General features: G+C 37.5%; 1 protein-coding gene across 1 annotated transcript in view; it reads right to left on the bottom strand.

The window, feature by feature from the left end:
* The window catches only part of NUBPL (nucleotide binding protein-like), a gene marked incomplete at its 5' end in the record, with an annotated part of 85,945 nt that overhangs the window by 14,783 nt on the left and 53,464 nt on the right, over positions 1-17,698 (bottom strand). The window contains one exon of the mRNA XM_010287731.1: positions 5,247-5,332. Within this exon, the coding sequence (XP_010286033.1) occupies positions 5,247-5,332 (86 nt within the window). The remainder of the gene's footprint in view (positions 1-5,246; positions 5,333-17,698) is intronic.

Raw genomic sequence — 17,698 nt, 5'->3', positions numbered from 1 at the left:
GTAGGGAAATGTTTTCAAAACAGAACCATATTTGTTATACTTCTAAAGAGCAGAAATACATTTTAAAGATCAAACAAAAGAAATAATTATGTGAAACTAAGTGGCAAAAACCACAGCATAAAAATCTAATACACACATATTTGGTACCCTTCTGCTGATGCCAGGTGTTCAACATCATCCTTGCACAATATGTCAAATGAAAATTTGCCAAATCACATGCACAAAAATCTTCTTTCACAATGTACAACAATGTTAATGATAGCACTGATCTCATTTTATTCCCCTAGTAAACAAAACTGTTCATTGAGGCAGAGCAGAATTTCTGAAAAGCGATGAAAACAGCATTCAAGCACACCATGGTGAAAGCTTCTACCCATCTGCTAACCAACAGAGGACCTGCTTTAAGAGGTTCCATCTTACAATATTTCACTTTAAGATTTATATCTTATCTAGATATGCCACACACACTATAGACAAGTTTGAAAAATATGAATATGTATTTTCAAGTACAAAAAGCTGTTATTTACTTTGTAGCATTTTGTATTTTTAGATTTCCCTGAGCATTCTAGTTTTGTGCTTGAACAAGATGGCCTAGTTATTAGAGGAGTAACATATCCACTATGCTAACGAAGCATATCTAAAAGGATATACCAGCGTTCAATGCAACCAACAAATATTGTTATTTAATTAAGAGCAAACGTACAACTCTTGGCACCAAAACTGAAAATAAAAAAGCATGTTATTTGCAATATCCTAATAAAAAATGTCCTTACATCTAAGCTAAAAATTATCAGAAAATGATCACCTGCTTTTTCTATACCACCATAATGTGTTTTACTCTATTTTCTAGAAGTCTTTTTCTTATGTAAAACTTTCAGAGGGTTCAAAGCAAGGAACATTTTAAAAAATATTTTTTAAAAAATTACATACTTTCAATTTTAACACCACAAACTTTCCTCATTTTCTACTCTCTCCTGGGGACTGCCAGAGGAACAAGAGGAACAAGTTTCTATTTACTGGCACATTATTACAGGTAATTTTCTTATCCAGTTCTTAAACTAAGACAGATCTGAAATATTATGTGTCCAAGTGTACAAGGTGCAGGGATGGTAAAAAGGGTTCTCTACAGCCACACTGTTCTACTAATGACCTCTGAGCAGGCATTCATCCTGCTCTCCTTATTTTAAAGTCATGGAATTTTCACTGTGTTGGTAAACTGGAGAACAACGGAGGGAGTATTATTTGACAAAAGAAAAATAGTATTTTAACTAGGATACAGGGAAGGCATTTTCTGCAGCACTGGGAAAAAAGAAGCACTTGACATTTATACTGTAAATGAATTAGTTCATCTTCAGGTATCTCAGGGTTTGAACTTTCTGTTCTCCTCAAAGTAGTCACACAACATTTATGATTCAGCAAATTCACAATCAAAGAAAAAGTTATGTAGTCTGCCGTTGTTTTGTGAACAGTTAAGGACTATTACAGCTGTTAATTCTTTGATGACCTAATAACTAAGAAGTCCTTCTGCCACAGTTAATGCAAATGCTGAGCTACAGCTGTATCCCCAATGCTGTATCAGTTGTAGAAGTCTTATTCACTGTCCTTTTTTGTTTTAATTTCAACAAATCTTACTAAAAGCAAATGATACTTCAGCGTTACACAATCATTTTTATTTTCTCAGTGTTGTTCATATCTGTGAGCCAATCAGTAGTGCATATTTATTAATATATAAATTACTTTTCTGGAATATGAAGAGATTTTTTTGAATAGTTGCCAATTATAAACACATAGTTTAATAAAGAATCTGTGCAAACATAAACTTTAGTGCTGAAGTGTATTTTTAACATGCATATTTCTGCAGCTAAATTTACAGAAGAAGGAGAGTTCACTATGATATTAAGAGCTTTTAAATCTACAAAGTAATAGGTCTTGCTAATGAAATCAGTAGTAACTCTCATTTCCTTGTCCAAGTAAGAAATCTGGAAAAGCTTCAAAGCAGCTGTTACTGTCTACAGAAACTATCCCGTAAATATGTGTGAATCCTATTCTAGTCCTAAGTGAGCTCCTTTCCCTGCATATTTCTTGGCAAACTTGGCTCAATAATGACATGAAAACTAGTATGATGAGATGCACTGCAATACAGGTAGCGGAGGAGAGGATAGTTATAATGCACAGAACTGAATTTCATTTCGTCAAATCTTATTTTAAATGGTGAAGAGCAATAACAGGAAATTAAGAAACCTTTCACTGTGAATTACCTGCACACTCACTGTTTCTGAATGTTTACGTATTTCTTATGCTTAATTAACCTTCTGGTTACACAACAAATCATGCCGAAATCCAAATATACTACCTCCTAAGTTAAAGAAAATACAGTGAGAAAATGGAAGCCCTCCGTCATTACACAAGGAGACAATTCCTGAGAAACTCACTTAAGTCCGTTCACTGTACTTAAGGATAGATGGTGCTGAGGTCCAGCTCCAGTCTAACGGGGACTGAGGGATCAGGGTTACAGTTCTGCAGTCTGACATTGACTGCCTACGTAACCACCAGTCACTTGATGTTTTAGTGCTTCAAGTAGACATGCACAATAATATTTCTGTCCTCCTACTTTTCGTCTTACAACAAGCAATTTTTGTCTCTAACTTCTGCTCCCATTATGAAGCCACAATCTCAGGTGGGTACTCTGGACACTACAGAAATACTAGTAAGTGCATAGCCAAATAAACGGTTTTAGTACCTTAGAAGGAAATACTGAGGTTACATAAGCAGGTTTTTGAAACCTGTGAAATCCACAACATAACCTTCCAATTCAAGGTTGGAAAAGTTGCAGATTTAACTAAAAGTCAGTCTTTTTCTTTCAGGGATATGATTGATAAGAGAAACCATACCGAATTGAACGCAATTTCAGCAGGTGAAAACAGGCAATTTTATCCTAAATACTCAAAGTTATTAACCTCTTTTTTTGGTGACTTGCTGAGAAAAAGCCTCTGGGGTGTGTGAAAACGATGGCCAAACTCACATAATGGGCAAGAATCTTGACATTTGTTGTGATAGGAGTCAGTACTGCTTTGCAAACTCCTTCCTTACCAGGAGTGTGCTACTGCACAAGAAGACAGCACTCCTCTTCTAATGACTATGTCCTAAGACTGAAAATATGACTTTTGCGTGGTAATCCTGGTTCTAACGCTGACAGCTTTTCATCAGTTCCTTCAATCATTCTACTCTAATTTCAATGTAGTAAAAGACAAACAAACAATGTGACTTTACTGTGGTAATACTACATATGTCATTTGACTTTTTGGTAACTAATGAAGGTGGTGTAGGCATGCCTATATGTACAAGGGAGAGACTGCAGTTCATTAAATATAATGCCTATATGTACAAGGGAGACACTCCAGTTCATTAAATATAAGCAAGCACGCTCAAAGACTCAGAGCTCAGCAACCTATAGACTCTCTGCTTCTTTGAGAAGTAGACTCTTTGCAAGCACTTTTTTTAAAGATGAGATTCAAGATTTTAAAGATTAGATTTTTAAAGACCAGTCAACTATATAATCAGGATACATAATTTTAGCACAACCCCACAGATTCCACCTCTTCGATGTAAACCTCAGGTTTAAAGTTGTCCATCAAAAATTACGTAGTAAACTTTCTTTAGAGCCTCAGATTTAGTTGACACTTAGAAACATAATACATAGGCAGGAGCTGCTTTAACACTTTAGTAGATGACACATCTGTAGAGATATAGATACAAGGTCAGAATAAAATGAAGCAGCACCATGAAAAAGGTAAGACCTGATGACTGGTTCAAGTGCATTCAAACTCAGCATCTAGCGCAACAGCTTCGCCGTGACTGTTCATGTGATTTGGAAAGATCTGAAAATTCCAACGAATCAAAATAGATAATATTTAATACCGTATCTATCACTAGTCAAATTAATAACAGCCAAGCCTACCCCAGAATGCATGATTTTCTTAGAGGTCATTCTCTTCAAAGAACATTGAACAAAACAGACTTAGAAAGAAATCTGGGTAATTTCTCATTATGCAAAATTATTTTCTTCAAAAAAATTGTGTTCAAGTTAATACTTTGCTGAATTTTCCTTTTGATTTAATTTTAGCAAACCCAAACATAAAATCAAGACAATTGTGTTATATATATTTGTTTTTCTTCTAGTAGCAAATGATAAATGCTACTATTCTTTCATTTTGGTGCAGATACTTAAGGAACAGTTATCAATAAGGAATTTATCAATGCATTTCTTTTGTTAAGTTATTCTGTAAATTAAAACAAAAAAGGGGAAGCAGTTACTTCAAGGTTTCTGTTGTATTTTTTAAATTAACAAAGCACTAGCTATGAAAAACATTTCCTTTCTTAATAAAGAGTGGAAATAACCTTCACACAGGTAAGCAAGAAAACATCTTTTTTAAAATATAGTAAATGGCTTTTTTTCTTTACTGTTTAAGATAAGGAAGCATTTCAGTTCCTATTTCCTCATCAACCACACATTTCAAATGAAAAATGAATCTCTTCATGAACATACTCTAGAGTAAAACATTCAGTTACTTAGCAACTTGCAGCACACATAGAAAATATCGAGTCAAAGATGTCACCCTGTTTAATATTTTTTCCCAATCCATATGAATATTCTGGATATTTTTAAATTTTGCATTTCCCGAAGAAGCAAGCTACCATATAAGGTATAAACCTTACGAAAAACGAAATGATATAGACAGCCTTTTACTTGTTGTGACAGTCATAGAGCACTTCAAATGGCAAAGTAACAATTAGGTACATGCAATATCTCTCCAAAAACTTAAATTTCTTTCTGTAAGTGTACCAATACATGACTTTTTCCACATTTCAAGAAATTTTAGACTTTAAGCTCCCACACGGACAGTGCTGAATAGGACACATAATGAGGTTGTTTTAAGACGGTGTATTTGGAAAGCACATATTACTTCGTACAATACTCTGTTTAGCAGTCTGATCCATTCCAGGTAATTAAACAAAATTATTTAAAAGAAATCAAGTACTATTATGACCTCAGCCTGAGAAAATTCTTTCCCTTCTGTTAAAGCAAGCTTCTGATAAAGATATAAGATGGATTCTAATCCTGTTTTTTGAACAAGGATTTATGAAATTCAAGTGATTCCTGAATGGTTGATCACCTATTGGAGTATATGGAATTTTTTTACATTTCAGAAAAACAATCTACTGGTAGTTTTAATGTAGAGGCTTACAGGTACATGGACTTTTCTAAACATTTCAGCTCCTTTGCGTGCATCCAATAAAGCCACATCTTGAGGAGTAGAGACAATCACAGCTCCTGGGAAAAGAAAACATGAAATACCATTTAAATGTGTATTATCAATTACACTGTTAAATATTTTTACTATTTAGTACATGCTACTAAATTCAAAGTAGCCACACATTTATATGATTTTTTTTCTAATTTAAGGAAGAAAAATGATGCTAGTTTTTTTATTATGCAAAATCACTGAGATATGATATGGACTTATAGAAATAATTCAGATATCTTCATCATACATTTTTCTATGTAGAAACCATTTGTATTTTCTAAATGAGAAAATTGATCTAGCTGTCATATGGCCATGGATAGAAGACAACATGGTCCAGATGCTGACAGGTTGCAGAGGCAGCTGCCTGTAATCAGACTGTTGCTTTCTGAACCTGCTACACTTTCAGATACAAGTGTTGACAGGCACAGTCTTGAAAGATGTTACACTAGACGTATCACCAGTGCATTTGTATGAATGACACCACAAAGTAAGAGGCCAACCCATGCACACTGGCAGTAGGTTTGAAAAAAGTACAGTATTGCTCACTGTTCAGGCATAGCTCCAGGTTACGTGGTAATTAGTACTCCCAAGAGTTATTAAGCATATAAACCAGCTAGAGCTCTTTGTCAAAGGTTAGATTCTAAAGTAAGCCTACAGGTTACTATCCTATATTATCCTATAGTATTTCTTGATTAATACAGCCTGCAAAACCAATATAGACATCATAATATTCCACAGCACTTCACAAAGAGCATCTTTTTGCACGTGCTCAGGGGTTTCAAATATTATTTCTTCGAAACTTGCATCAGGAATCTGCTCATGTTCGTCCCTATTTCAGAAAAAATGGAATGTAAAAGAGGACATTACTGGCCAATTTATTAGTTCTGGTTTCATAGTGATCATCCAGTCTCCCAAGGCTGTGTTACAAAAACATGTCTCAGAGCCATGTTAAGCCAACCTCGCACAAGAAATTTATGCCAAACTTCACACCAACAGCAATTACAACAGACGAGTTTAGATGCATGGGACAGATTCCTACTGAGCCTGCAGTTCCCAACGCTGGGCACACACAGCAAAGGAAGAGGTGGGTAGACTTCCAGAGGCACACAACGCTGGCATGGCTGGCAGGGGCCAGAGCACCGGGAGCATCGGTGTCCCGAGAGCACTCCCGGCTCTGGCAGCGCTGGGACAGGGAGCCCTGCCCCTCACAACAGCCTCCCGCCGGATGCCGGGTGGCATCTTGCCTGCCTGACAGCCAGCCGCTTCCAAACACTGCCTGACAGCGCGTTTGAATGTTTTCAACCAGCGTTCTTAACCTCTAATTTGTGAAAGAAAAATACAATCTGGCACCTCACTCCTGAAAATCTGCCAAGCTCTGCCTTACGTAATATTAGACACAAGTCCAAAAACGGAACGGCGTATGTAATGTACGAAGCAAACCCAATTCCCCTATTGTTCACTGAAACTCTGGCAACTGAATAATTTGCTCTTTTTCCCAAGACAACCTGTTTCCAGTGGCATCACAAGGAATAACGTTGAAGCCTTTCAGTTACATCCAAGTCACCTCAGCACCTCTTTTCACCAAGAGTAAGGTTATGCTTCACAGCTGACATTGAAATGTAGGGCTAATTCCACAAAAGGAATATACCCTCCCCTAAAAGCAGAGTCTGCAAGTAAGTAATTTAGACTCAATGTCTTTGTAGTTTTTGCATATTTGTAAAACAAAGATTTTTCAATACTTGGACAAAATGCTTCCTACTGCTTTCTTTTCTAAGAAAATTGGAAATTTGGTCTTATGGGTATACACCCATAGTCATTTCACACTTTTGTTGACATTCTTCTCTGAAGATGCTAGCTCAGCACTCCCTGGGTCTTCAAGCAGAAGCTAATAAGAAGTCAACAAAGCTCAAGTTTACATTTTCTGGCCCATTATTTTTTTTTTTTTAAGAATGCAATAATTGGCATGGCATGAAAGGTAGAGACTATGCACAATGCGAACACCCACGAGAACCACAAGCAGCTTATCTGAGAGGTATGTTTGACTAGCAAATTCTCATCCAAAAAGAAAAAGCTAAAATGCCAAAAAGACCCAATGGCACATTGCAGAGTTTAGGCTGACACAAACACCAACTCCCTGTACAAAAAACTCTGGCTTCTGAAAAACATGAGTTAAAATTATGGTCATGGACAACTTGCATGGCTTCTTCCACAGAATGAAAGCCAACATGCTCAAGAAGCTGCTGCTGAGAGTGTAATAGATATGCCTCTCCTATTTTCCTTTTCACTCTGAGCTGGATTACAGACAAGATTTACTTACAGCCAGCTTGTACTGACTTATACCAACGCCCTTTAAAATAAGTATAATTCCTCTTTCTTTGGTACAACTGCTAGTCCAGCAAACCCAACCTGAAGTTCAAGAATTCAAATTTATTAGCACCATTATTTCCTTCACTAGCAACCGAATATGGCAAATGAGACTTTTCACGGTGCTCCCCTCCCCGAGTAAGTTTGCATATGTTTAATTCAGAAAGTGATTCAAATTATGAGCAAGAAAGAAGCCAGCCCACAGTTTCTTTCCTACCTTGGCTCTACACAGTTAACAGGAACATCAAACAGTAAAGTTATTTTGATCAATAAAGTAATGAAATACGACTGAATTCATGAGCACAGCACATCTCTTGAAGCAATACGTGCAAAGGTTTACACAAGTCGCTGTCTGAGCGAGGCAAGCTAAGGCTGACAAATTGAACAGAGAAGTTGCAGACACTATAATGCTATCACATTGCACATTAAAACGAACTACAAATTCTGTGTTTGCAGTTGTGTGCAGAAGAATAAACTGTGTGCCTTGAGCATACAAAGGATATGTAAGTTGAGCACATTTAGGTTTAACTGACATATTCACTTATTCATGCATTCCATTTATTTTTGTAACTTCACTGTATTTCAGTTGACAAAACGCTGATGCATGTTGCATTAGCAAAAACTATGCTAACTATATTCTTAATCCTTAATATGCATAATACATAGAGACAGAACTAACAGTAGCCTGTAACATTGGCGTTTGCCTTTCTTCTTTAACCCCAGGTCCTTCATCCTCAGTAGAAGAAAGGTGTGCCTACACAGCACGTTGGTACTCACCCTTCTGGTGGACTGGCGTTCAGGAAATTACAAGCACTGAAACAGCCTATAATTCCTTTGCATAGAATACATCACCTATATTCACTGCATCATTAAGGTTTGCATTATACACTCTGGGTTACAAGACATAAGGTGGAATCTCTCCAAGACCCAGCTATAGTCAATTTGTACCCAAGAGAAAAACAGGCAGGTCTAAAAAGCAACTGATAAGCAGCAGTTTAGAAGGTCTACCTTAGGATGAAAAAGATCCCTCTAACATATTCTTTTTTCCCCCAATTTCCTCAGAGCCAGGCTATGTGCATCTCATCCAGACAGCTGATTAAGGACCCCTGCGCACACACACGTATTAGACTGTGTCTACTGTATCTTGTATCATCCTGATTCTTATTAACTTAGCAAAGAATTCCACCCCAAAACATGTGGGGTGAAGTGTAACTGACCAGAAAGACTGACAAATAGAGTTCTGGAAGATAAAGACACAGAAAGATATACTGCATTTTTCTAATAATTGCAACTGCTGACTGACAGGCACTGAGCACTCTTGCAAGAAACCACATTCAGGCCTCAATGCAGCTCTGGATGGCCTGACCTGACCACACCACTCATGCATTTTTTGGTAGCTTTTGCTACCTTTTCCACTGCACCAATTTCAAACTTCTAGGCAAGTATAAATAGCCTAGTGAACCTGAATCTTCTCTATTGTGGATCTCTTCAGGGTCCCTCTCACCTTCTGTTAAATTTCTTACTACTTCATAGGTAAAATGCGCCTGCAATTACAGCTAAGATGCAGAACCAGATCTTGCAAGAACAAAGACTTCTGGCTCTGCTAGAATTTCAGCTGGCAATAATTACAGATACATGAACATTAAAAAATTGTCCATTTCCTTGGATAAACCTTGTAAAGAAGTTCCTTCAGCTTTTGTGTGTGACATCTCATTACAGCTAGCAGCTTAAAAGAATCACCAGTGTGATTTTCCCTTAAGGGATCCTTACTGGAGATTCATACCTCAGAACTGTCCCAAAGGCTGGATCCCGGCTGTGTCATACCTCCAGCCTGCTTGTTATCTTCTTCTTGGAGGAGTCTTTGAACACCAGCTCAGTCAGTGTATGTTTCTAACAGCCACGCATCCTCTTCTGCCCGCGAACTAGCGGGCAATTAGAGACTGAGGCACTATCGCCTTGCCCACATGAAAAGAGGACATAAATCTTAGAGCAAGCTTCTTCCTCCTAGCAAGAGGAACTGTCAGGGAAACCATTCAACAGAGGAATATCACAAGCTGGATAAAGCTATCGCCCTGAAGTTAAACTGCCCTCAACTAGCTGATCAGTGAGTATTGCACCATCCCTTTCACATTAGATCACATGGAGGAAGACGTGTAAAGACAACTCTCACTGTGTTAAAATGATTGGGTTTGGTCATGGCAAACTGAATACATGTCACACTAATGCAATTTACAATGCAATATTTATTTAGTAAAGTGAAAACACTGAAAACATTTGTAGTAACATCTGTGAACAAGCATTATTTGCAAAGTATAGGCATAAACTAAAAAGCTAATCCCTTATGGACACTCTGCCATTTTCCACTTTTCATTAGCTATCTGAATCAGCATTTTTCTGCTTTACTCCATTCCACCTCCTGCTTTCAAGGGCATTTACCAATCACGTCCAGATTATAATGACCATTGTACTAGGCAAGAGCAAAGTCCAAATAGTCTCTTTTCACAAATGAATATGGTTTTTTTTAAAATAAGAGGTCCTAATCCAAAGAGGAAATCTGGGTAAAAGAGTAATTCTACTACAGAAAAAAAGACAACACTACGACTACTTCAATCACCTCCAAAAACCATCCTGGTTTTTACTCCCCCCCTTCCCCCCCCAGGTGGGTGTGATAAGAGGCAGATTTAAACATCTTTTTTTCATAGGAAATAGCTAGAGGAGAGAATGCAGTACCATTATTCATATGGATTTCTCTCATCTTTTGCAACTGTCAATTGAACACTATGCTCGTTTATTCTTCCTATTCAGAATCATCGGTCTAAAAAAAAAAAATCAAGACAACTGCAGCTAATCTAATACTTAACATACGCTTAGCCACTGCTGCCAGACCTCAGAGAGTCTCAGTTTTCAAAGTCTCTATACTTCACAGCTCTTTTCCCCCCAATACCCAGAAACTATTTTTCAGGAATGATAAAATTTAAAGAACTTCCACTGAATATACTATCACGTCAGCTTGGACAGGCAATGTGTGTTAAATCAATCTCCATGAGCCAAGAGTTAAATTTAAATGTATATTGAAAGAGTTTAGGCATTAATGTGTAAACTCATGCTGTATTTTGGTCTCTAAATTAAGTTTAGAGAGTCTACTGAGTCTGACACTTCATTATGAAGTATCAGGAGTGTCCAAAAGCTAAGATAACCCTGATGATAATTTGCATTTGTCAACTACATTTTTTCTGACAACAGAAGCAAACTACTGCAGCATACAAATTACATTTGGATGAATACAAAGAACTATTTTTAAGTCCCCACTGGTGTAAGTTTTTTTTGTTTTTCAATCTATCCTAAACCCATGTGCCTTTTCTTTCCTGCAGTTATTTAAAATATCAAAATACAACATGAAAGAAAGAGTAAACCTACATAAAAATCTGATACTAAAAAATATTTGCCATTCAAAAATAGATCAAGTAAAATTTACTATTACCCAGATGGCTTCCATAAAATATCTTCAAAAATTTACTGTAGAAACTAATGATGTACCACCATAAAAGAAGAAAGCAAGAAATGGAGAAAAACATTGTATATTATTGTTAAACTAAACAGAAAGAAGATCAGATGCCTTGCGGCTGTGATTTGCATCAAAGTGAGAGGTGTTCAACATGGGGCAAAGACACCTACACAAAGAGGAATGACAATGCAATTGGCTGTGTATGTTAGGGAGTGTTTTCATTGTATAAAAACAAACGATTGTGATGACCAAGTTGAGTGCTTATGGGTAAGGATGAGAGGAGAAGCAAATAAGGCAGATATCCTGCTGGGAGTCTGTTATAGACCACCCAACCAGGACGAAGAGGCACATGAAGCATTCTACAAGTGGCTGGCAGAAGTCTCGCAATCACTAGCCCTTGTTCTTGTGGAGGACTTTGATTTACCGGACATCTGCTGGAAGTATGACGCAGCAGAGAGGAAACAGTCTAGGAGGTTCCTGGAGTGTGTGGAAGATAACTTCCTGACACAAGCTGGTAAGTGAGCCCACCAGGGGAGGCGCTTTGCTTGACCTGCTGTTTACAAACAAAGACTGGTGGGAGATGTGGTGGTCGGAGGACATCTTGGACTTAGCGACCATGAAATGATAGAATTCTTGATTCTTGGTGAAGCAAGGAGCGAGGTCAGCAAAACCACTACCATGAACTTCCAGAGGGCAGACTTTGGCCTGTTCAGGACACCGGTTGAGAGTCCCTTGGGAGAGAGTCCTGAAGGGCAGAAGGATCCAGGAAGGCTGGACAGTCTTCAACAAAGAAATCTTAAAGATGCAGGAGCAGGCGGTCCCCAAGTGCCGCAAGACAAGCTGGTGGGGAACACGACTGGCCTGGCTGAACAGGGAGCTTTTGCTGGGACTGAGGAAAAAAAAAGAGAATTTACCACCTTTGAAAGAAGGGGCAGGCAACTCAAGAAGAGTACAAGGATCTCGTTAGGTCATGCAGAGAGAAAATTAGAAAGACAAAAGCCCAGCTTTTCAACTCAATCTGGCCACGGTCGTAAGGGACAATAAAAAATGTTTTTACAAATATATTAACAACAAAAAGAGAGCCAAGGAGAATCTCCATCCCTTACTGGATGTGGGGGGAACATTGCCACCAAGCATGAGAAAAAGGATGAGGTACTTAATGCCTTCTTTGGCTCAGATAGGCTGACTAAGTATCCTCAGGGTATCCAGCCCCCTGAGCTGGAAGATGGGGATGGAGAGCACAATAAACTCCCCATAATCCAGAAGGAAGCAGTTAATGACCTGCTATGCCACCTGGACACCCACAAGTCCAGGGAGGTGGTGGAGTCACCATCACTGGAAGTGTTCAAAAAACATGTAGATGTGGCACTTTGGGACATGGTTTAGTGGGCGTGGTGGTGTTGGGTTGATGGTTAGACTTGATGATCTTAAATATCTTTTCCCACCTTAATGATTCCATGATTCTGTGAAAAAATACAGATATAACTCTAATCTTAAACTCTATGCTACACGCAACTTGTACTGCAGAATTGCTGGGGGGTGGGGGGTGGGGGTGGGGTGTTGTTATCATTTCTCTTCAGAAAAGACAAGAGAACAGCACCATACCTACTCAGCTTGCAATTTTGGTTCATTTAAAAAGACACCTTTATCTCACAAACCACAATTCTTTTTCACACTAATTCGTGCATAGTTTTATAAAACATCAACAGTATTTTCTTTTAAAAAATCTGATTTGAAATTCTCTTTTTGCTGTTTTTAATGCTCATTTCTGAACAGACAGTCTACTCATCACCTGGAACTTCCTGTTCTTGTACGTTATTACATGATGAGGCAGAATCCGGTTCTCTTAAGTCCCACACACTGCTATAAAACAGTTGTGTAGAAGTCTACACCCTGGTCTGTGTGACACTGACGTGAATATGAGTAAATAGTTTGGTTCATCAGTTTGGTATGTCACATTTCAGTCAGAATTTTAAAATGCCAAGCATCTTCAAGTTCATGGCATCCCTCTACTCTTTCCTCTTCAATGTCCATACCTGAATAGAAATAAGACTTTTAATGCTTTATCAGTAGAGACAGAAATATGCTTTTTGTTTTTATTTAAACCTATCTATCAAATTGCTGCCACCAAAGGAAATCCTAATAATTACAATTCTTTGTTACTTCAGATATGAATTTTCAAAAACTCCTTTGGTAAATATTTTGGTCTTATCTGCAAAAGTCATTCAGGAGATAATTAAATTAAGATCTACATATTGCTGAAAGATGCAATCATTAGGAAAAATTACACCATTTATAGGATAAGGCAATGAAAAGATGGTAGGAATTCTGTACACTTGATTTTAAATCTAGAAAGTGACAAAAGTCATTCCCTCTATGACTAGCAATGGCAACACTTCTGCTTTTATAGAACTCAAGAAAAACATACACTAGCATTCACATTGCTATTGATTATATTCGAACCAATGCACACACTTAGATTTCTCAATTTAGCAACTAGGTAATGCAAAGGAACCGCAAGCCTTATTCTTCATAATATCATTAGTTTACACTATACCTTGATATCAAACATCATAATGTCATTTGAAACCCACTATGTTTTAAAAGCTGGAAAATATCTAAGGACACATCAAACTTTCCCAAGCATGCATGCTCAATACATAATGAAAAACCCATTTCTGCACATCTCATGCAAAAGATGAAACAGAAGAACAAAGTAGAAGTGAAGAAATAGAACTAAATACAAATTAAATAACAACACACCATAAACAAAGCCTTTTTCTCCAGACTGACCCTGGATTTCTATTTGGAAACCAGACTTGCATATGAGGAAAGAAGTGGTGGTTGAGCAGAAATATGTATCACATTTTCAAGTTTTCATGGTTTTTTTCATCTACTAGTTTGTTAAAGAATGACTGCAACATGAGAAAAGTTATGGATGATTACAGAGTAATATGCTAAATAAGATGAATCTCCTTGTAATGTAACTAAGAATAGTAAAATAAAAACTGAAAGCCACAGTAGTTTCCTTTTTCACCTTCTTTTAAAGAAGGAAAAGTACCCACACAAAAGTGTCACTCCAGCGTTGTGTGAGGGTAATATTCTCTTCAGTGACAACCAGAATTATAAGACATCTTTTGTTGTGTTTCTTTTACCCATGAACCACTGCTCTAATTTCTTTTTTGACTCAAGAAAATTATGGTACCTGTGATGCAGCATTAAAAAAAAAAGGCTTCTAAAATTAAAACCCAGTACCATTTCAGACATCCTATCAGTCCCTCTCTTATAGGCAGATGTTGTGATGCCACAGTTTTTAATGCCCCATCCGAGCAAACCTGCCCCAAAACACCATTACCAGTGCTCTTTCACACTCACAGAAAAATCTGTAAGTGGCTGGCAAAAATGTGCACAGGTTTTGTAAACTTATTTAGAGACAGAATACAAATTTTCTACACTGTCTATCCCTAGGAAGCCACAGATAAATAATGAAGAAACTGTAATGCAAATACTGTATCTCACATATGCATGCATGCAAATCAAAGTACAACTTTCATGCAAACTAGATAATGCACTTCTAAATGTACTTAACTAAGATATATATGTTGTCTCTGAGGAAAAAGAGAGAAATTATGCCACTAATACCATGTCCAAGACATCCTCAAAGGATAAAGTATGAACAAGAAAACCGCAGAGGGAACAGAATGGCACACCAAATACTTTCTGGAAAAAAAAAAAAAAAAAGACAACACACAGCTTAGAAACATGAATTGCAAATGAAGATGAAGCCCACAAAAACAGCAGAATGCTGTAGACTGCTCCAAAGACATCATCATCCAGATTTGTAACACTATCTTCCATACCCTTGAAAGGAACAAGGTTGAATAAAAGCATGCTAAACAAAGCTACGGACTGTCAAAGAGACAGAAACAAAGTAGCAAGTAAAATAAGAAAGCACAATTCAAGCTGTAATACACCCAGAAAAAAAGGCCCTTCCAATGAGAATGAAAAATACTCAAAATATACAGAGAAAATTCTTTATAAATCACTAAAATTCGTTGAGCCAGTAAGAACACAGGGAATTACAATTATCACTCCCTGTCTGCTGTGCTTGTCTTCATTAAAAGCACAACACACTTATTTTTTTAAACTGCAAGAGTTGACCTCAACATGCTCAAAAAAAACCAACTAATGGGAAAGACAAATGTAAAGTGATGTTATCACTCCTAATTTTATGAAGTTAGGATTGATGAAGTAATAAGCTGAACTGACCAACTGTGGTAACAATGTGAAGTCATTTCAGAGTTCAAATCAAAATGCTGTCTTCAGTTAGGAAGTTGTAAAAGGCCATAGTCGTACAAATAAACATTAAAAAAAAAAAAGCCAAAAAGCCATAGTGAAGAGTTTAGAGAGAGACATGGGCAAGAATTTATCCCCTTTTATGGCATATCAGAAAAATCTGCATTGCTTGTTGTTCTTTGAAACCTGTTTTTCCTTCTCTTTTTTTAAATCAACATCTTGTCTACTTTGACTTGCCTCAAAACCTGATTCAACATGTATGAGAACCACAGGTCTTTGACAATCATTTGGAAAACTAATGAAAATGCTGCATAAAAATTATTTACTCTTAATTACACCTACACAAGAATGAGGACATTGCTGTCCTTAGCAAGAAAATCCAGCTTTTTTTTTTTTTAACTTGTTTTGCTTTTGTTAACATCTATTACATTCCAAGAAGATGTAAGCATTATGGAAAAAACTATCTAAATTAAGGTTTCCATTTACTGATGTAGTGTATCAGTTAGAAAGATCTTGTGACCTTTCACAAACAGACCTCAGCAAAACTTAGAAGAAATAGACAATTAAAGTACTTTCCTCCATCACCTCTGCCCCAGAGAACCCAGTGCACCAACACCACAACCACGCACGCTTCTGAACAGTGTGGAATTCTGTGTGGAAAGGGCACAATAATCCCTTGAAGATCAAGAGTCTAATGACCTTTCCCATGTTCAATTAGGACATTTAGGTGCACTGTAGTGAATAGCAATTATCAATACCCACTGTACTTTAAAAAACCCCACATAATCCATTAAGATAAAGCCACACCTCTCTAATTTCATAATTGTACTGTCATTATGTACAAGATTTAATCTGAGATTCTACCTTACCAAAAACTTCCGTACCACTGTCATTCTTCACCTCACTGCTTAAAACCCTGGGAGTAAAAGGCCCTCCTGCTTTGCTACTCACACATGCATCCTACTAGCCACTGTATTTAAGATGGGTTTGCTTTTCTCCATATGCTCCAGGTCACAGATAAACTAAGGCACTAGAAGCCTCCTCTTCTCCTTCTTATGGGAAAAAGTCATTAAATCCTTCATCATAACTCTGTTGATTTGCTCCCTTCCACCACTCAACAAAAAACACCGGCAGCAGAGAGAACCTCCCATGGTTATTAACAATTTTGGGGCAACAGCATTATGGCTGAGTTAGCATATGTCTTAACATTTAACTTTTATATGTCAAAAGGTTCAAGGTTTTCTGAACTTGACATCATGGAAGATCATGAAATACTAGCACACAGCCTTAACACTAAATTTAAACTACTTGTCAAAAATTTTGGCTTGTACATATATATGAGTAAATGTGGCTATCATGTATGGTTACAGCCCAGACATGACTCTGTTAAGGAAAAGATACAAGGTGTTGCCAGATTGTTAAAGGGCTCCTTTCATTCCTGTAGACTTCACTGTGCTGTAACAGTGGTTATGGTTTTGCTGTGAAAACTGGATGGATGTCGCAAAATCCATTAGCTCTAATGCCTTTATATATGGGCGTGTCTATAACGCCCACCAGTCTTTCTACCTACACCTGTAGCTAACTGTTATCCTATCCCATGAACTTTGAGATACACAATTCTTACAGCCTGGTAAGAATTCTAAACGCAAGTGAAGTAGTTCTACAAATTTAATATTTAGTGCCTTCACTTCAGTGCGTTACTGCCACCAAACTGCAGAGAGAAGTGTCAGAAGGAACCAGGCCTGCTTGCGCACGTGAGCCAGTCTGCACTCAGGAAAGAACGAGAGCAGTAAAAGATGCTACCATTTTGCGTTTGTATCAACATATTTATCTGATTATCACCAAAATGTGGAGCAAGCAGTCCCACTGATTCCTTAATAACTCAGAATCACAGAATTTCTGGTTGGAAAAGGTCTCTGGAGGTCATCTACTGGCAACACTAGACAGGGTCAGCTAGGACTTTGTCTAGTACAATCTGGACAACTGCCAAGATGCAGGTCCCATGGACTCTTTGGATGGCATGCCCCAGCACTGCACTACCCTCCTCCTGAAGAGTCACAGCAATGATTATTCCTGGAACTGTAAAGATTGCTTTGTCTCTTTTACCACTGAGTTCCTAACATTGATGATGTTGGCTATTGACAACCGCTTCTGCTGAAGTATGTCAGACAGGTAATAAACCATTACAATCTATCAGATATTGTGAGATGCTTAGCATCCTTTCAGA

Source organism: Phaethon lepturus, unplaced genomic scaffold (genome assembly GCF_000687285.1).
Source record: "Phaethon lepturus isolate BGI_N335 unplaced genomic scaffold, ASM68728v1 scaffold16355, whole genome shotgun sequence".
Lineage (NCBI taxonomy): Eukaryota > Metazoa > Chordata > Aves > Phaethontiformes > Phaethontidae > Phaethon > Phaethon lepturus.
Note: the sequence above shows the minus strand (reverse complement) of the source record. Positions and strands in the feature narration are given on the sequence as shown.